Source organism: Canis lupus, chromosome 1, assembly GCF_048164855.1.
Source record: "Canis lupus baileyi chromosome 1, mCanLup2.hap1, whole genome shotgun sequence".
NCBI lineage: Eukaryota > Metazoa > Chordata > Mammalia > Carnivora > Canidae > Canis > Canis lupus.
In genome coordinates this window covers 112691864-112712277 of record NC_132838.1, presented here as the reverse complement: position 1 = coordinate 112712277, position 20414 = coordinate 112691864, and the positions used below count along the sequence as shown (strand labels likewise).

The following is a 20414-nucleotide window of genomic DNA, read 5'->3' as shown; positions in this document are numbered from 1 at the left end:
GAATTGCTGGGAAACTTAGACAAATTTCTTAATCTCCCTGGGCCTCCGTTTCCCCCTCCCTGCAGAATGGAAGGAGTCATGGCTGCTCTGCCCATCCCATGGCGTTGATGGGAGAATCTGTTGAAAGGTTGCAAATAAAGTGAAAATATTTTTTAAAGTAGATGGGGAGGGTGACTGGGGGATTTACAAAGAATGAACCACTCTCTCTAGAATGCTTCATTTCCCTAAAAATATCTGAAACAGGTGGTGAGTGCAGCCACGTTGGTCACACAAGTCCTTGATCCATTATCCAAATGCTAGGGCCAGATGTGTTTTGGAATTCAGAAATTTTGTAGATTTTAGAAAGCCTACATGGGGCATGTATAAATAACATGACTCCCCCCATCAGGGTCAAGACATTACCCCATAATTGAACATATTCACAGCTCTCAGAAAAGCACAAATATCACACAGAAGGGAGAAAGAAAAGTCATACTCCTTGCCTTAGGTCAAGACAAGTTTTGCAGCCAAATGACTTCTGGTTTCACATTACAAAAACAACTTGGTTTTCCAAGCATTTTGAATATCAGAATTCAGCTCAGACCCATATTAGTCTCTAAATTTTTTGGGTTTTCTGAAATAGTGCATCTATTTTTGAAAGGGCTGTTAAAAATAAGTGGGTAGGAGGGAATGTTGAAATCTGTAAAGAATCACGAAAGATTATTATTAAAATCTAGAACCCAGTCAGGAAACTGAAAGAAAGGCCAAGCCATAATTTATAGGTTTTTTGTGTGCTTATGCATGTGTGCATTTTTGGGGGGCAATGGGGGTCAGATCTAAATCTTTCTTCAGATTCTCAAAGGAGCCATGTGTCTGAAAGAGTTAAGAGCCACTGGCCTGCCTGACTCCCCTGGTTCTATAGAGAAAGAAGCTGAACCAGACAGGGAGAACAGCTTGTCCAAGGTCCTACAACAAATCTGTGGCAGAGCAGGGCTGGACCCCAGGTCTCCCCAACTCCTGTCCTGGCCTTTGTGGTCCTGAGGAAGGTCAAAGGGAGAGGAGACCCTTACCTTCCCACCCCCATTCACCCAGCCTGGCACACTCACTCTATGGACATTCTCACCTGTGTGGGCAGCCCGGCCCGGGGCTGGGAGGTCAGAAGAGCTCCCTGGGTTTGCTGAGGTAGCTGGAAGAGATTTGGCGTCGGTAGCAGGCCTGGAGAGACAAGAGGAATGCACCGGGTGAGGGGGGAGGAGAGTTTTGTGGAGGCATCATCAGGGAGGCCATGGGGGTGGGGCTTACCTGGCTGACTCTGCTGGGCCTGTGGCAGCAGGAACTGAGCAGGTGGCTGGAGGTGGTGACCCGGTACAAGCACCAGCTGCTGAAGCTGGAGGAGCTGCTGTATGTCCTGGCAGGGAGGAGGACGGACAGAAAGACAACCTGAGTCCTGGCCCAGCTCCTTCTGCATTGCTTGAGCCCTGAGGGGTTCCCCAGGGAGGGCAGTAAGGCATGGGGCGTGGTCTCTGAATTACGTCCAGAGCTAAGGGCGCCTAGGAGGCTTCTCCCAACCCTGGGGCTATCATAGCAACTATCTGGGCTGTCCCAGGAGAGCTCGCTCTTTATTTATCTTTCCTTTCTTGAAGAAATATTTGCCTTGTCTTAACATTCCCACAGAACAAATACTATCGTTTAAAAATGTAAATCAGACCAAGTCTTCCCTTCTTTTAAAACCCTCAAGGCAAATGATACCATGGCTGGAATTAGCTTTAAAATACTCTGGCACAGTAAATTTGTTCAACCACTTTGGAAAGCTCTTTGGCACTGTTATGGCTTGAATTGCATCCTCCTCTCAAAAGATATGTAGGAATCCTAACCCTTAGAACCCTAGAGTGTGGCCTTATTTGGATATAGGGTCTTTGCAGAAGATCAGGTTAAAATTAAGTCATTAGGATGGGTCCTAATCCAATAAGACCAGTGTCCATTTAGTAAGGGGGGATTTGGACACACAGACAAATGCGTACAGAAGGAAGGCACTACCTAAAGAGAAGATGGCCAACCCTGCCAACACATTGGCTTTGGACATGTAGCCTCCAGAACTGTGAAATAATAAATTTCTGTTAAGAGAGTCAGCTTGTGGGACGCCTGGGTGGCTCAGCAGTTGAGCGTCTGCCTTCAGCTCAGGTGTGATCCCGGAATTACGGATAGAGTCCCACATCAGGCTCCCTGCAGGGAGCCTGCTTCTCCCTCTGCCTGTGTCTCTGCCTCTCTCTGTCTGTCTCTCATGAATGAAAAAATAAAATAAATCTAAAAAAAAAAAAAAAAAAAGACAGCCAGTTTGTGGTTGGTTGTTACAGCAGCTCTAGAAAACATACACCTGCCTCATGACCCAGTGGTTCCACACCTGGGTATAAGCCACCATAAGTATGTGCATGTGTTCACCAAAAGACATGTACCAGAATGTTCACAGCAGAACCATTTGTAGTAAGCAAAACCTAAATAAAGCCCAAATACCCATCAAGAATTGAATGGGTAAGTGAATTGATTCACTAGAATGCTACAGCAATGAGAAGGGGCAGTCTACAATCAATCCATAATGACACAGAGCAAAATAAACTTCCCAAACATGATACATGGAAGAAGCTAGACACCACAGAGAACATCCTATATGGTTCAATTTGCATTTTGGGAGGTAGAGGCTAGAAGGCATCCCAGGGGCTTCTGGGGGGCTGGCCATATTTAGTTCTTTTTTTTTTTTTTTTTTTTAAATTCAGCATTCTTGCTTCTTTTTTATTTAATTTTTATTCATTTATGATAGTCACAGAGAGAGAGAGAGAGAGAGAGGCAGAGACACAGGCAGAGGGAGAAGCAGGCTCCATGCACCGGGAGCCTGATGTGGGATTCGATCCCGGGTCTCCAGGATCGCGCCCTGGGCCAAAGGCAGGCGCTAAACCGCTGCGCCACCCAGGGATCCCCTATATATAGTTCTTGATCTGGGTACTAGTTACATGGGTATGCTCAGTTTGTGAATGTCATTGATCTGTATACTTATAATTTGTGCACTTTTCAGTATTTGTTATACTTCAATGAAAAGGTTTTTTTAAAAGATTTTATTTATTTATTCATAGAGACAGAGAGAGAGAGAGAGAGGCAGAGACACAGGCAGAGGGAGAAGCAGGCATCATACAGAGAGCCTGACGTGGGACTCCATCCAGGGTCTCCAGGATCACGCCCTGGGCTGCAGGCGGCGCTAAACCGCTGCGCCACTGGGGCTGCCCGAAAGATTTTTTTTTTTTTTTTTTTAAGGGAAATGAGGCAGGGTAAGAAGGAGAAGAAAAAATAATCCAGCCTTTCCACCAAAAAAGTGAAACGTATACCCAGATGAAACAGGATTGACAAAAGGTTGATATCTATTGAGCTCTGTGAAGGCATGTGCAGTTCCTTATATCATACTCTCTACTTTTAGGTTTGAACATTTCCGAAAGAAAAAGCAAAACCCCCTACACACGCGTGCACACACACAAACACACACCACAAATACTCTAATGGTTTCTCATAGCCACAATAATACAATCAAAACACCCTCACCTGCTCACTAAGGTCCTTTATACCAAAACCTTCCTGATCTCAACTCCTACCTCAGGCCTTTGCACATGCTATTCCCTCTACCAGGCAGTTCTAGTTCTTATTATCCTGCCTAGGCCCTTGTCACTCGGGTCTTCACGTAAAATCCCCTCTTCAGGGGTGTCTGGGTGGCTCAGTCAGTTAAGTATCTGATGCACTCAGGTCATGATCTCAGGGTGGTGATTTCAGAGTCATGAGATTGAGCCCCACATCAGGCTCCATGTCCAGCTCCCTCTCCCTCTGCTCCTCCCTCTTGTGCTCACTCTCTCTAAAATAAATAAATAAATAAATAAATAAATAAATAAATAAATCCTTAAAAAAAAGATTCTCTCTCCCTCTGCCTCCCCACCCAGATACACATGCTCTCTCTCTTAAAAAAAAGAATCACTTCTTCAGAGATGCCCTCATTGACCATCTAAAGCAGCCACCACCACCCCTCCCTTTGTTATCTCCATTTCACCTCTTCTGTAAGACTTATCACCATCTCAAGGTAGGTATCTCTCTTTCTGTTTACTCTTTCATAGTGCATCTCTGTCACTGATATGTCAGCTCCACGACAGTGTGATCTTGATGGTTTTGGTCATTATTATAATCTCAGCATCTAGAATAGCATCTGGTACCCAGTAAGTGCTCCACATATATTTGTTGATTGAGCCAATACTGATGCTTCATGATTTACTTAGCAACTTTTATGTACAATCGAAAGTTATGTTACTTGGAGTAACATTCTTTTTCCTTCCAAGAAATTGAGGGCAATGATACATGCCCCTCAATTCCTCCCAATGCTATCTTTATTCCAAAGACCAATTTAATGTCCCAGGAAATGAACAAGCTGAGGAAAAACATAAGCAACCTGACACAAAGGGTTCATTTCTTTAACATATAAAGAGTGATTACAAATCAATAAGAAAAAAAAACCTAACAATCCAATAGTAAGCTGGCCAGCATAGGTCTGGCAACTGCCCAGCAAAAGAAATACAAACAGCTCTGAATTAAAAAACATTCAGATTCATTCACAAAAAGATAAACACAGCTATAACTGCACTGAGATACTGTTTTTACCTAGCTGATCAGCAAAGATGACAGTAGTGCAGAACACCCTCTGTTGGGGCATATGGGGAAAACAGTCTTTTTTTTTTTAAGTTTTTTTTTTAAGATTTTATTTATTTATTCATAGAGACACAGAGAGAGAGAGAGAGAGAGAGAGAGAGGCAGAGACACAGGCAGAGGGAGAAGCAGGCTCCATGCTGGGAGCCCGACGTGGGACTCCATCCCAGGTCTCCAGGATCACGCCCTGGGCTGCAGGTGGCGCTAAACCGCTGCGCCACTGGGGCTGCCCTGGGGAAAACAGTCTTGCATGTCACTCACTGCTGAGAAGATAATTTGGCAATGTGTGTCAGAATTACAAAGGCATATACCCTTTGACTCAGCCATTTCACTTCTAGGAATTTATCTTAGAGATACATTCACACTTGTTGTGCAAAATGATCTTTCTGGAATGATATTCCTAGCAGTGTGGAGTGTTTTTAGCAAAAGTAGAAACAAGCTGGACGCACAGCAGTGGGGAATGGGTAAATGAATTAGGGTGGATCTTTATGATGGAATACTATACATTCACCAAAAAGAATGAGGACACTCTTTGTGTCCTGATATGGAACAATCTCTAAGATGTCCTGTTGAGTGGAGAGCTCAAGAGACAGAACAGTGGGTCTAATGTGCTGCTATTTGTGCTATTAAAAATATATATATATCTAGGGATGCCTGGGTGGCTCAGCAGTTGAGTGTCTGCCTTAAGCTCAGGATATGATCCTGGGGTTAGGGGATCGAGTCCTGCATTGGAATCCCTGCAGGAGTCTGCTTCTCCTTCTGCTTATGTCTCTGCCTCTCTCTGTGTGTCTCTCATCAATAAATAAATGAAATCTTTAAAAGATTAAAAATAAAAAAGTATGGGATCCCTGGGTGGCGCAGCAGTTTAGCGCCTGCCTTTGGCCCAGGGCATGATCCTGGAGACCCGGGATTGAATCCCACGTCGGGCTCCCAGTGCATGGAGCCTGCTTCTCCCTCTGCCTGTGTCTCTGCCTCTCTCTCTCTCTCTCTCTCTGTGTGTGTGTGTGTGACTACCATAAATAAATAAAAATTTAAAAAAATTAAAAAAATAAAAAAATAAAAAATAAAAATAAAATAAAAATAAAAAAGTATATCTAGGTATTTCCTGGGTTTGCATAGACTATACCTGGAAAGCTATACCAGAAACTAGCAACACTGTAAATCCTTCCATATCTCTTGAGTTTTGAACATTTACCTAGCCTAAATAAATAAAGATTCCCACCCCCACCTACCCAACTGAACAGTCACTTCTGCCCAACATCCCTGTTTTTCCAGCTATTTGTGTTTTGACTGCAAAGGCCTCTGCTTTCTCTCTGTGCCTCAGAAAGTGGACAGAGTACCCAGATGCTCCTGACCTCTCACTTCTTCACTCTAGCTGCTAACCATCTAAGAATGCAGCTTAAGGGATTTGAAGCCCCAACACTCTATCCTTCAAAACTGTGTCCATTCTGCCTTTTCTGAGACTCCTCCACCTGATAACTCACATAGAGGCGTCCCTTCCAGATGAGGCCTGGCCACAACATGAGCAAAGCTTAGAATTCAGCCCCCCACCCTTTATAACGGACTCTTCCAAGTCCCCATACCTAATTTTGATCCCATAATTTTTTCTTCTTTTTCTCTAAAAGGACCTGAAAATTGTATAAACATCAGGCCCCACAAAACTGAACCCATCCTGCTCTACACTGCATTTCTCGCAACGCAGTGCATTTGTTTATGTACAATTTTTCCTCTTGCTATACTGTAACTCTCGGGGGCAGAGGCCATGTCTTATTCTTGTATCCCTAACCCTCAACACAGTCTGGTCAGCCCCCATTAAATGCCCACTGACCTGAATCAAAGAATAAAGCCAGAAATAAAGTCTTATTACCAATGTTCTTCTGACTAGCTTGGTAATTAAAATATCTGTTAACCACTGTCTCTCCCTGGTGTGACTCTCAGTGAAAATCCCCCTTCCTCCCCAGAAGCCTAAAAGAGAGGTGTCTGCAGATTTCTGTCTGAATCAGCAGGGAGAGGAAAAGAGTGGGGGAAGTGCATCCCAGTTTGTAGGGGGGGTCTCATGGTGAGAAGTCCAAATGAAAAACCCAACCACACCCCCATTCACTGTCACTGAGACCAGAAACTTAGAGGTCAGTCCCAATACCCTCCATCCCATACAACACATCTGCAAGCCCTAACAAAAAAAGTTCTCAATGTTTCTGTGCTCTGAATTATTTAGTGTCTGACAAAACTTACTGCCCCCTTCTCAGAGTTTTAAAAAAATGAGTAAAATAGATACAATTTCCTATGAAATCAACTATATATGAAAAAAATCATCCAATATCTTGAATTGTGATAACAATCTATGGGTTTCTTTATTAGCACATTAAATAATAAGATCAAGCAATATGTCTGATGACTACTGTAATTTCAAAGCAATGATGAGTGAAAACAATATTTTGAGGTCTCTGTGTATAGAAATATCTGTGATTCCATTTGTGACAAAGTCCCACTGATGCTACTGTGGTCTGTTGCCTATATTCATAATAGAAAGACATGTAACATTTTCAGTTAGAGGATAGTAAAAATTGAGACATATTTTTGTTCACGGACTCCCCTGAATTCTATCACAGACCCCTCCAGGGGGTTCCTGTTCTGAAATGTTGATCTAACCATAAAGTCTCCACTAATTTCCATCACATTTGTAACACAATTCAACTCCTTGCCATGGCCCTGCATGACCTGGCCTTCCTCATCAACTCCCTAACTTGGAGCCAATCACACTGGTCTTCTTCCTGTTACTGAACCCAGAAAAGGTCCCCACTTCAGGGCCTTTGCACATGCTGTTGCCCTCCCTCTTCTTGATCTGCACATGACTGGCCCTGCCTCATCATTCAAGTCTGTATAAAACGCCCCCTTCTGAGAGAGGCCTCCCCTGGCTATCCGCTCTGATGAGGAGTCTTCCTCTTCTCAATCTCTATTACATTATACCCTTTTCTTTTCTTCATTGCAATTATCAGCTATGAGTAGGTGCCAGCTCTGTGAAGGCACAGACTTGTTTGCCTTATTCCTCACTGTATCCCCCATGCAAAAAGGTGCCGGGGCCTGGTGGATGTTCACTAACTGTGTGCTGACTAACGAAATTACATAATGAGAGAAAGGAGATTCCGGGTGCTATGCTGGCTCAGGACTGGGGTTAACCAGTAGGAGGCCCCATTTCTCCATAGGCTACAGGAAACGAGCAATCTGAAGCCACTTGGGGGCGCATTAGGACCAAGTCAAGATGGTAGAGAAGTTAGAGGAAGTGGAGACACTGGGGAAGGGCCCCTGGCTAGGATATTTAGTGGATCATCTGCTCTGTCCCTAACCTGTGAGAAAAACTAGCCCAGAGGGCTTAGCACACCTCACTAAAGCTGAGAAGGGAAGAGACCATTTCTTGTTAGTTGCTGTATTCCAATCACCACCACCCCAGTGCAGGCACCCAGCAGGCGACTAGTGAATGAATTGAATGAATCAATGAATGAATTTCCGATGAATGAATGAGTAAAACCTAGGACTGTTTGGTGGTGTTTCAGAGCGGAGGGGCTCCATTTTGCAGTAGCTGGGATCCTGGCCACAGTGGGGCAGAAAGACTGACACTCAGTTCACATGACACTTGGGGGAGCCGGAGTATAATTGTCCACTCTCCCATCTGGGCTTGTTTCCACCTGGGGGTGGGGGTGGGGGGTGGAAAGAAAGCCTTTAAAAGGAACTAGAGGAGGCCTGTCCCCTGCTGTGGCCGCTTGGGACCAGGTGCAGCGCCTCACTCCAGTGCACAGGACAGATTCCCCACCACCACCACCCTGCAGGCCCCCACACATGCTCTGGCAGCCACCCAGACTGGGATGGTGTCTGCGTGACACTGGCCATCCCTGATATGGCAAACTACGACCGGTTCTGGACACCCCATTCCAAGACATGGACAGTATAGAATTAAGTCCAGAGTGGGGAAGACAGGAAGGGGGTGTCTGGGGACCATGTAAACTACACTGTCATCGCTTATGTTCAGAATGAGGACGGGCTTCCCGACCCTCTGAGACATGTCAGGCTGCCTGTTGGTGGGGTCGGGGGGCTTCCTGGGAAGGCAGAGGGCACCTGTCCTGGGAGCCACCTGGGAAAAACTGCACCCCCACTTGCCCAGAACTGTGCGGAGGGAGCTCCCACACCAGGTGGGAGGGTGGTCGGAGGAGGGCCAGGGTCTCTGCCAGCTGGGAATCTTGGAGGTCTGAGCCTTGGGCCTGTTGCTTGCTTCTTGCTGTGTGACTCGGGCAAGCCAGCCCTCTTCTGGGCCTTGGCCTCCTTAATTGTATAGGGTGATAGTGCACAGTGTCCTAGAGACGGCCAGACACCTGGCTGTCCCTCACACAGTGTGTGTGGGGAGACATGAGCATCCCTTACCGTGAATGCCTCAATATCCTTGGGTGACCCCTCAATAATTCTTACCTCGTGGGGCTGTTATAGGAATTAAATACAACAACAACACACATAGCATGTTGAGCCTGGTCTCTGTTCACTCAAATCCTGCATAAATGTTAGTCATGACTACTGAGTCATAGCTCTCATAGGGTCTTGGTGTTCTCATCTACAAAATGGGGATAAGACTGACTCTACCGGATTGTTCTGAGGCCTGAGTAATATTAGTATCTGCAAGGAGTTTGGAAAATCACAACATATTCCCCCTGCACAAACATTTGCTACCCCTGTACTCATGTCACTCCCCTCCTGTGGCCCCACACAGCCATAAGTTCTCAAGGGCAGGGGCCCCTGTTCTCTGCCTGACAACTCACAACTGCCAGTCCCCACCCAGCCTCTCCACTGAGCTTCAGCCTCAAATGTCCGCCTGTGTATTTGATGTCTCCACTTGGATGGTGAATAGACTCTTTATCCCCTGCCATGTCCACAGAGAAATGCCTGGTTCCCTACTCCTGCCCTCCAAAACGCCCTGTGCCTCCCGTCTTCCCCAACTCAGGAAACCAGCTCACCACCATCCTGGTTGCTAAAGCCAAAATTCTAGGAGTCATCCTTGATCTATCCTATCCATATAAAATAGCACCCCAGGCCCCCACAATCACCCTCACCTCCCACCTGGATGTCTGCCAGGATTTCCCACTGGGCCTCTTGCTTACTCCAGTCCCCCACAGTCCATTCTCCACCTGGAAGCTGGAAGGATACCACTTCTCTGCTGAACAACCCCCCAACAGCTTCCCATCATAACTGGCATACATTCTAAACCCCTTGATCTGGCCTGGAAGGCCCTGCGCCACCTGGTCCTGTCTACCTCCCCCTCACCCCTTACTTATCTCCTGCTCACTTGCTGTGCTCCAGCCATACCACTTTTCTTTGTGCCCTGATGTCAAGCTGCCTTTCACCACAGGACCTTTGCACTTGCTGTTGCCATCTCCTAAAATCTTCCCCAGGCTTCTTCATCACTGACTTATTCAGGCCTCAGTTCTCAAAGGCCAGCTCCTCAGTGATACTTTTTCTGACCACCTTTTTCTATGACACCAGCCTGTTTCATTTTCTGCAGTGCACTCACTCTAAAACAGTCTTGTTTTGTTAGTTTGTTTACTTGTTTACTGTCTCCCCACTAGAACATGAGGTTCTCAAGGGCAGCCACCTATGCCTTGTTCACAGCTGTCCCCTCGGGGCCGTGAATGGGCACCTGGCATATACAAGGGGCTCAATGGATGAACGAATAAACGACTTTGTTACTCTAGTCACTTCATTAGAAACGAAGCCCTAAATTTTTTTGCGGGGAGGAGATGGTGTGGGCAGAGGCGGCCTGTCTCTACATGGGCTCCTGTATGTATCCCTCTCCCCCAAAGTTGGCCCTGCCACATGGAGCCCAGAAAGTCCCAGCAATTGGGGCAGAACACCACAAAACTGAGACCTGTCCAACAGGAAGAAAAAAATGCCAGGCTAGATGAGCAACAGCAAATCCCAATCCCACCATTGTGGAGTGACTGGTACCCCTCAGCCCAGCTCCTAGACTCCAGGGCCTGTGGGTACACTGATGGACCTCCAGGTGTGGCTGAACTGGCCCCCCACTGCCCCTTCTTCAAGCAACAGGACCCACCTCTTTCTCTTGGGGACTTGCCCTCCCCGATTCTTAGGTAACATGGTCCAGGGTGGGCTGACACTACCTTCTCAGGGGTTGAGGACACCAACTCAACCCTGGCCAGTGGGAGGGTTTTATCTCCCTGGGCGCAGTGGCTGCCAAGTCTAAAAGGGCCCATTTTGCCTGCCTCAGAATGAAAATAAAAGACCCCTGGGGCTGGGACCCACGTTCCAGGCTGGGCCTCTTCAGGGATCTGAACCAAATATCCCCTTTTCTTCTTCAGCTACCTGGCGTGGGGTTTGGTCCAGTTGCCACCCCTCCTAACCCACTGTCTTCCACTGCTGTCCCTCCCCACCCCCCACTCCCCAAGCCCACCGTACTCTCACTTTATTTTCCATGCCTGGAACAGCTTTCTCCACTTCGTATGGTAAACTCCTACTTGTCCCAGCTCAGGTCAGATACCACCTCCTCCAGGAAGCCTTCTCTGATTCCCTCAGACACAAGTCATCTGTCTTTTCCCCCAATCCCACCACATCCAGTAGGCTTCTCTGGGGACCCTGTAGTCACTAGGTCCTGCCAGCCTAAAAGATCTTGTCAAGCTTTATTTGCCATGGTCATATTATGAAAATAGGGACTTTTTTTTTCTTTCCTCTCCAAATATAAAATGATGTTTTACTGGTTAATGTAAATTTTCAGTCAATGCCTACCCCTACCCCAGATATTCTGAATTACTCCCCCAGCGAGATGTCTTCCCTACCCTTGATTGAAAAACTGCAGCAAAACATCCCTCATTGATTCAGTAAACATCCATGTGGCCCCCGTGGTGGAAAGCATCGTGCCGAGCACTGGACACACAAATTATAGAAGTGTGTTATGATCACCCCCTTCTCTGTACTAGCTAGGAAAATGCAGGGAAGGCTCCTGCCAAACTGTTTAACTGACATAACTGTGGACGCTGGCATTAGAGGGACAGATGGAGATTTTCCCTTAGCACCTTATGTAATTTTAAAGTGATAAGGTTTGGGGTGTTTTTGACTCTCTTAGTATTTTTAAAGTAAGACATTTCTTAGTGGTTCATTGGTGAGTCTTCTTTCCCTAAAAGACTGGGAGCCCTTAGGGGGCAAGGAAGGGTGTGAGTCATTTTTAAGTCTTTAGCTTCCCACCAGGGCCTGACACACACAGGAGGCCCGGAAATGTCTGTGAAATGACTACAGGGTAGAGCTGAGCGGGTATGGGAGGGAGAATCGGCGGTGGCACAGGACACAGGCTGAGAGGGGTCGTGCCCAAGGGTGAGACAGCTGTGGCTGCAGTAGGCAGCGAAAGCAGGAGGAATGTGGTACCCATTGCAGCTGGTTGGCATGGTGCCTGGAACGCTGGTGGTACGGGATAAACATTGGTCTATTGGTCTGTTAGGGAGATGAGGTCACAGGGTAACAGAACTCCCAGAAAACAAACGTGGCCCAGCTTCGCGATAGCAGAAAGCAGACCTGAGCAGATGGGAGCTGGGGCGGGAGGAGTGAGAGGAAGGGGTTTGGCAGGGCAGGTTGGAGGAGACCTTGAGAATCCGAGTTCCAGCAGGACAGCAGGTGGTAGAGGACCAGCCTGCTGCAGCCCTTGGCTTGCAAGGAACTTGAAAGAGGTGGTTCTAGCAGTGTATGAATGGAAGGAAGGCCTGATGCTCCCAAGGGATGATGGTCTGGTTGGTCTGAACTAGGCTGCTCTGTCCCTCCTCCCTCCCTGGAGTCTTTGTTCCTTCCACAGATACTTCCTTAGCCATATTCGGACACAGTGCTGGCGATTAGGGCCAGAAGGAAAGGAAAGGGCTGGGGGCCTCCAGAGAAGGCAAGAGACAAGAAATCAAACCGGCTGTTGAGGGGGAAATCATGGAAGACTTCCTGGAGGTGCGGACTCCCAAGCCGAGGCTTAAAGGCTGAAGAGAAGCTGTCCAGGTAAAAGGGAGGGAGCTGACTTCCAGATAGACAGGAAAATAGGAACAGGTGCAGCAATCTTGAGACCTAGGGAGGAGCCCTGGGCATTGGGGTTGCTCTATTAAGAGCTGTATATACTGAGAGGTGACCCCTGCTATTGGGATCTCTGGTGGCCAGGGTGGGGAAAGGTGGGAAGATGGCTAAAGGTAGCAGCCCTGGATCATGTGGTTAGAGCCCAGACCTGGTTCCCAGACTGCTCTGCCACTTGTGCTCATGGGGTAATCTTACCTAGGATGAGGATTTGTAGATTCAAGGAGATCACCATTAGAACAGTGCCTGGTACAAAGGCAGCACCTGCCAGACTCTGGTTACAATTACCGTGGCGAGCCAAGCACCACAAGGCTAAGTTTGGAAGAGCCATCACACTGCCTTTGGCTCAGGTTGTGCTCTCGAGGTCCTGGGATCAAATCCTGCATCTGGCTCCCCACAGGGAGCCTGTTTCTCCCTCTGCCTGTGTCTCTGCCTCTCTCTGTGTGTCTCTCATGAATAAGTAAATAAAATCTTAAAAAAAAAAAAAAAGATTTTGGAAGAGCCATTACAGAGCAGTAGGTACAGATTGCTCTGTGTGTCTCTGCAGAACCAGACCCAGAGGCAGGAACCTCTAAGGAGGCAGACACCAGCTCAGGGTTAAGGACAGTCTCAGTCTCAGTGGAAGCGCTGGTCAGTAGTGGAATGGGCCCATCCGAAGCTGAACTCTGTCAAGGGACAACCTTGTGGGCACTGGGCATCTTCTCTGGGTAGACAGCATCTGACCCTGAGGTTCCATGGAAGGCAGCGGATAGAGAGAAAGAACAGCAATCTAAAGAGCAGTCATTGTGGGAAGCACAAGACTAAGGGAAGACTTTCACTGTCCTGGAACAAAGACTCCCACAGAGTCAAATGCTTAGGGAACTCCAGGAAGATAGCACAAATGGGTGACAGGGACAAGTGTGGACCGAGTGGAGACAGCAGACCCATCAGGAGGGGAGCTCCTACTCGGTTCTGCCAGCTATCCTTACAGGAAATTTGTTGGCCACTATCAGGGTTGAATTGGATCTCCCAAAAAGATCTGTTGGAAGTCCTAACCCCTGGTGACTGTAAATTCATGACCATATTTGGAAACATGGTCTTTGCAGATGTAGTCAAGTTAGATGAGGTCATTAGGATGGGCCCTATTCCAATGACTGGTGTCCTTATAAAAAGAAGAGGAAATATTATCATGGGGACAGACAGGCACAGAGAGAAGATGGCCACATGACCATGGAGGCAGATTGGAGTGATCCAGTTACAAGAATGCCAAGGATTTCTGGCACTTCCAGAAGCTAGAAGAAACAAGAGATTCTCCCTAGAGCCACCCATTTCGTGGGGCTCTTTCGTGGCAGCCCTGGGAAATGGATACAGCCACTAACTCATGATTCAGTGTATGCCAGAAGTTTCCAGAATGGCCAGAGTGGAGGCAGCGTTCCCTGACCCAGAGGCCACAGGCCCCTTTTCTGAAAGAGCATCTCTCACTAGGTACGCCAGGGCACATGTTATAGGTCACTAGCTCAGAGTCTCAGCCTTTTCTTTTGCACCCACATGGGCACTATTCCATGGAGGTGACTCCTCGTTTCCTCAGCTGTAAACTGAGGATAATGTGCCAACCTCCCAGGTGGCTGGGAACCCTCAGCGAGATACACAGAAAGCACCAGGCTCTCCACCACACAGAGGATGTCCTCAATCTGAGCCTCACTTTACCTCACTGAGACGGGTGACAGCATCCCCCAAGGCTTTCAAGGGTTGCTGGGAGCTGCCTGGCACATGAGCAGTGGTCAGAAACGTCCACTCGGACCAGTCAGCCCCCGCACACCGGGCTTCTGTGGGCCCTCCACTGGAGGGCGTGTGCCCCCCAGGGCTGCCCTTACCTGTGCTGTGAGCTGGATGGGCTGGGACAGGGTGAGCTGTGGGGTCCCAGGGGGTTGGCTGGCAGGTTGTGGTGGTGGCAGGTCGCCTCCCCCAGAGGAGGCTGGGGGCTGCGAGGTCGAGGAGGAGGCAGAGGAGGAAGAGGAGGAGGAAGAGGAGGAGGAGGTGGAGGAGGCGGCGGCGGCGGCTGCGGCGGCACTGGATTGCTGCACGGCGGCGGCCAGGAGCTGGGCCTGCGCTTGCTGCAGGAGGAGCTGCTGCTGTGCTGGCATCAGCGCCGTGAGCTGTGGGGGGCGCAGGGTGGCAGGGCCAGAGGAGGGACAGAGGGAGGAGCAGAGAAGGCAGACAGGGGTTAGTGCCCGAGCCAAGCAGGTTAGATGGCAAGTCTTCCAGGAGGACCGAGTTGGGCAGGAGGCAGGTGTGAGAGAGTAGCTGAGGCCCTGGTGGGACACCCCCTGGTCCTGTAACAGATGGGAGGTGGCTGGTCTATGCCCACATCCCCATCCTTGCCCAAGTACTTACCCCGGCTAGCTGGCTGCCCGTCAACATGAGTTGGGCCTGGGGCAGATGCGGCTGAGCCGGCTGGGGGGGCGGGGGTGCTGCCGGGGCTGAGTCGCCACTGGGGTCTTCAGCCTTGATCTGGGGGGGAGAGAGGCAGGGTCCGGGACCCCAGAATGTTAAGTGGAGGCCAGAGAGAATGCCCACCTGTGAACCAAAGAGAGGGCATGTGTGTGGCAACAGCAGCCTTGGGCTGGAATAGGAGGAGCGCACTGGGGTACAGAGGCAAGACCCTGCACTGACTGGCCAGGATCTTAGGCCACTCCTCTGGCCTCAGGTTCCTCATCAATCAGTAGTAGAGCTAACACATCCCCTGCACCCAAACTCCTTACAGGAGAGGGGCACCTTTGAAGAGCAGTTTCCCCCTCTGGGAGGTGTGTCAGTTTCCCCATCTGTAAAATGGGAAATGTGCCAGTAGGGGGCTCATGACATCCAATAATAGAATTCTAGGTCCCCATTGGTCATCGGCTTTAGCCGGAGGTGCATCTCTCATTAATGGAGTAAGGCTTCATTGGAAGAAAGGGCCTTAGGTTATTAAAATATATATATATATATATATATATATATATTTTATATATACATGGATTTGGAATTCAAATGAGTATAGAAACAGACAGACAGTACAAACGGGTGAGATGGGCAGAAGAGGAAGGCTAAGCTTGCCCATCTCCTCCTCTGTTCCCACCAATCACCCATTACAAAATCTAAAGCAAGGGACACCTGGGTGGCTCAGTGGTTGAGCGTCTGCCTCTGGCTCAGGTTGTGATCCCAGGGTCCTGGGAGCCAGTCCTGCATCAGGCACCTTGCAGGGAGCCTGCTTCTCCCTCTGCCTATGTCTCTGCCTCTCTCTGTGTGTCTCTCATGAATGAATAAATAAATAAATAAATAAATAAATAAATAAATAAATAAATAAATAATCTCATTACAAAAATCTAAAGCAATAACAAAAAGCAATCTTAAAAAACAAAAACAAAAACATTGGCAGGACCAGTAAAGCACATATGTAGGCCAGATATGGTCCAGATGCTGCCAGCCTTCAGTCTCTGCCCCAGAAGTGCGCTGAGCCCCTCCTCATCTCTCTGTGTAGGATGTAGAGGCATCTCACACCAAACACATAGGCCAGACCAGCACAGAGCAGTCCTGGCCTTCCTACTCGCCTAGACAGAAAGGCCAGACCACAGCGGGCTTGCCTGGGAGGTCAGGTGGTAAAGGAGATGTCAGGGTGGGAGGAGGAGGCATGGCTTGAAGAATCACACGCTCAGGGCCAGAGGGGACACTGCATTTTGCAGAGATCCCAGCAGCATTTTGCAAAAGGGGGTCCAGAGAGGGAAAGCAACTTGTGCAAGGTGACACAGCAGCTTGGCGGGGGTGTGGCATTCTGAATTTCAGAGTGAGATGAACAGAGGCCTGGAAAAAGCCAGATAACAGAGGGTGAGGGGTATGCCCCCCGGGTATGGATACAGATGTCAGAAAGTCTAAGGGGTACAGGAATGCAGCAACCCCTGGTGGGGAATCAAGGGCCTCTGGAAGTTTGGTTGTGTTCTGTGTCATGATCTAGTGGTGCTGGCAACACGGGTATTCAGTTTGTGAAAATCCACAGAGCCATACACTGAGGATCTCTGTGTGTGTCATATTTTAATTAAAAGTTAAAGAAACTTCCCTTCTCACATCCAACAACACGGTGAGGATGTTAGTCCTCTTTCAGGTTTCTTTCATCCTTTCTGCTCTTGAGAAAGCCTCCCTTAGCTGCTAAGATGGCTCTAATGCCTCACCCCCAACACTGCTCATCTGACTTTTAAACAAATGAAGGAAAAGCCTCAGGCTTAGACTCGTCAGCAAGCAAGAGTCCCTGGGTACATTTTAAGAATCATTGTGTTGGGGTGCCTGGCTGGCTCAGTCAGTGCAGCACCGACGCTTGATCTCGGGGTTGTGAGATCGAGCCCCACGTTGAATGTGGAGATTACTTTAAAAAAAATCATTGTATTTATTTCCATGGCAAGAGATTCTGATTTTCCACTCGTGAAATTTCCATTTAAAAAACATTTATTTGAGCTGTTGAAAAAGCAAGCCAGTTCATGAGCTGAAAATTGTTGAAGCTGATTGATGGGTACCTGGGGGCTTATTTTCATGATACTCTTTTTTTCTCCTTTTGTATCTGCTTCACATTTTCCATAATAAAATGTTTTTTAAAATGAAGCCAATTAACACAAGTGCAATGTAAGTAGTTGTACGTGGTGGTGCGTGAATGTGTCTGAAATCATGATGGGAGCACGTAAATCATTGCAGTCGGGTAAAAGAAAGGCACCCAGTGAACAGGACGAGGTGTGGACAAAGGCCCGGAGTCAGAGGTCAACACCCTCTCTGCCTCGGGCTTTCCTGAGGAACGGGGGTCCAGGCCAGGGAAGGGTAGGGAGAACCCCTCCTTCTCAGGGCACCCCTCCACCCCCACCCTGGCTTCCTCACAGAGAAGCAGGGCTGCTGTGACACAGCTGAGGAGGGAGATGGTCAGGGCGATGGACACGTGCTCCTCTCCAAGGGCTAAGGCCAGAACTGCACCTGAGATTGGAGGGAAGGAGGCCAGAGCCAGAGCCCTTCTTTCTCCCCTGGGCCCTGGCCTACTCACTCAGCACAAGACACCCACCCACGAAGCTGCACAGGGTACCTCAGAAGCCCCGGGACCTGATAGCCCCCCGTGTTAGAGAAGAGGAAGCTGAGAAGCCCAGTGGAGGTGGGGGTGGTTTTCCCAAGGTTACAGAATAGTTTCCTACCCCAACCCCAACCCTCACCCAGGACCCCTCCGCCCCTGCCCTGCCCTCCGCCCTCAGGCCTCTGGACCCACCAGGCTGGGGCCTGGAGGCCCAAACCCCAGACACCTCAGGAAGCCCAGCAGTGCCCAGAAGCGGGCAGGGCCCCTCTGGATTAGGAATTTGTTCTGTCTGGCCACTTCCAGCCTCCTCATCATCCTCAGCCATCCTTATTGGGTCTGTCCCCCCGCCCCTGTGCCCCCCTCATCGGCTGGCCCCTGGGTATGTGTGTTGGGGGGCTGGGGGTGGGGCAGGCCCCTGTCAGGGAAGTTGGGATGGGGGCGGGGCCCTCAGCTTCCTGTTGTTCATCGCCCTGGGGCTCTGGGGGGGATTTCCCTGGCCACCCCCACCCCCCCAGGGAAGGGGAAGGAGCCTGGGTGAGTCACAGGCCTGGGGCGGGAGCCGAGTGTGAGAAGGGGCGGGAGGAGCCTTGTCACCAAGGTATCAGGGCTCTGTGCACCCCCTTCAGGCCCAGGGCCCACAGGAGCATGCGGGACCCTCTCACAGATGCAAACCCATCACAGGACACCCTCCTCGTCCCCCTGCCCAGGCTGTTCTGATAAATGCTTACCTTGGTGCTGGGGCCAGTTGGGGACACGGAGAACGGGGAGGTCTTATTCTGGGGGTTCTGGGGAGAAAAAGGGTGGGGAATGGGAAGAGTGAGCTGAAGCAGCTTCTGGCACCCCACCCCTCCCCCATAGGGGCGCCCTCTGTCCCTTCTCCCCCTCCCCACCCCTCCTGCTCCACCACTCCCGCCTGACCTGATGGTTAGTGTCTGGTCCATTTCTTTCAGTGTCTGCAATGAGAGGGAAACAGTGAGTTGTCACCTGTGCCCCCCATATGCCCACAGCTCCCCCATCACACAGGCCCTCTGCCCTCCCTGCTCCCCTACCCACCCACCTGTGTGCTCTGACGGGGAGTCCAGACCTTGCTTCTCGGCCTCCAGGGGCTTAGACATTCTTATTTCTGGGGACAGAAGAGGGATGTAAGTGGGGTGAGGGAAGCTGGTAGGGGGGGCTCTTGGACTCTCCTCCAGCACTACCCCGGCCTCTCTCCAAATCCCTCTGCACCCCCTGCCACCTCGTAAACGCCTCTTTCCAGGGGATACGTCCTTCTTACTGCGCCTCTGGCAAGACAAGAAGGGGCCTTCAGGCCTTGGGAGTCTTGCCTGGTCCCTTTTACCCCTGCAGAAGGTGGCACAGAGAGGGGGGTGTGGGAGGTAGCCAGTGGTCGTGAGAAGACATCAGTGCCCAGGAGGAGGTGGGTGATGTTCCACAGGAGCGAGTCAGCCTTGGGCCTCCTCCTGAGGCGCACCCGTCCTGCCTCACCAGGTTTCGGGTGAGACATGTTTTCCACTCTGAGTGGAGCCTGGGGGTGTGAAGGGCTGCAGCATCCCCAAAGGAGTGAGTCTTCTGATCTCTGCGTGGGATTCGGCACCCTCGGCCCTTCCCCCAGCCCGCAATGTTCCTGTCCACACCTGACTCCCACCCGGCCCCCCAGCCTCCCTTCTCATATCCAGCACACAGGCCCAGCCAGCAGCCCCACCCGGAACTGGGAACTCCGACCTCAACACCATCCGGCTCTGCCCCTGACCAGGCCCTCAGACTCATTCCTAGGCCTCACCTAGGACTTCCGCCTTGAATCCCAACTGCACGCCCAAATCCAACCTGCATGCCCCACCCTACAAACATGATCCCATTCCATAGTCTCGTAAACCCAGGAAATGAGGGGAGGTGGCAAACAGCAAGCTGGCACCAGGACACGAAGCAACGCTCTCTCCTCACAACACTCTGATGCTGATAATGGAAAGGTGAGTGTGCTTACCGGTGCTGAGCACAGCGTTAAGTATGATTCAGAGCTTAGTGCTAATATTACCCCCATTTTACAGAGGAGTAAACTGAGGACCCAAAAGCACAGAGAGACAGCAGAGGTGCCCTGATTAGACACCTGTCTTCATGACTCCAGGGTTCCCGCTTCTAATCAGGACTGCTACGGTCTAGTGGACCCCTGCTGTGACTTCCACCCACCTCATCTCCAGCTGTCACCCCTACTCAAGTTCACCCTGAGGCCAACTCGAGCCCAACCCCTTCTGGTCCTAGACCCCACACAAACCCTGGCTTCCACCCTACCCATTCTCAGTCCCCTGATCCACCTGAATCCCAGCTCCCATCCAGATGTTACAAGTCCTTCATCTGACCTTGACTCTCAGTTTGGCCTCCGACTTTACTCATAACCCTGACTCTGACCCGAAGGTCTCCCCCACAACTCACTCTACATCCCTGCTTAAATCGCAATGCCCTATCAAAGGGGCTGTCCAAATCAAGCGTGTTCTGTGCCCAAGATATTTAAAGAAGGTCAGCTAAAGAGAGCTAGGACGTCCTCAGCAACTGGGGGGGAAAATGT

At 49.8% G+C, this 20414-nt stretch overlaps 1 protein-coding gene across 16 annotated transcripts in view; it reads right to left on the bottom strand.

Annotated features, from left to right (window-relative positions):
- The window catches only part of POU2F2 (POU class 2 homeobox 2), a 91823-nt gene that overhangs the window by 5948 nt on the left and 65461 nt on the right, over window positions 1-20414 (bottom strand). For 6 of the 16 annotated variants that reach the window (XM_072776282.1, XM_072776293.1, XM_072776264.1 and 3 more), the window contains 7 exons: window positions 18912-18977; window positions 18773-18807; window positions 18583-18639; window positions 15172-15354; window positions 14652-14933; window positions 1282-1387; window positions 1103-1194 (listed from right to left, as the gene is read on the bottom strand). In XM_072776282.1, the coding sequence (XP_072632383.1) occupies window positions 1103-1194; window positions 1282-1387; window positions 14652-14933; window positions 15172-15354; window positions 18583-18639; window positions 18773-18807; window positions 18912-18969 (813 nt within the window). In that variant the 5' untranslated portion in view covers window positions 18970-18977. The remainder of the gene's footprint in view (window positions 1-1102; window positions 1195-1281; window positions 1388-14651; window positions 14934-15171; window positions 15355-18582; window positions 18640-18772; window positions 18808-18911; window positions 18978-20414) is intronic. The other 10 variants (XM_072776332.1, XM_072776348.1, XM_072776373.1 and 7 more) reach the window with 4 other exon arrangements.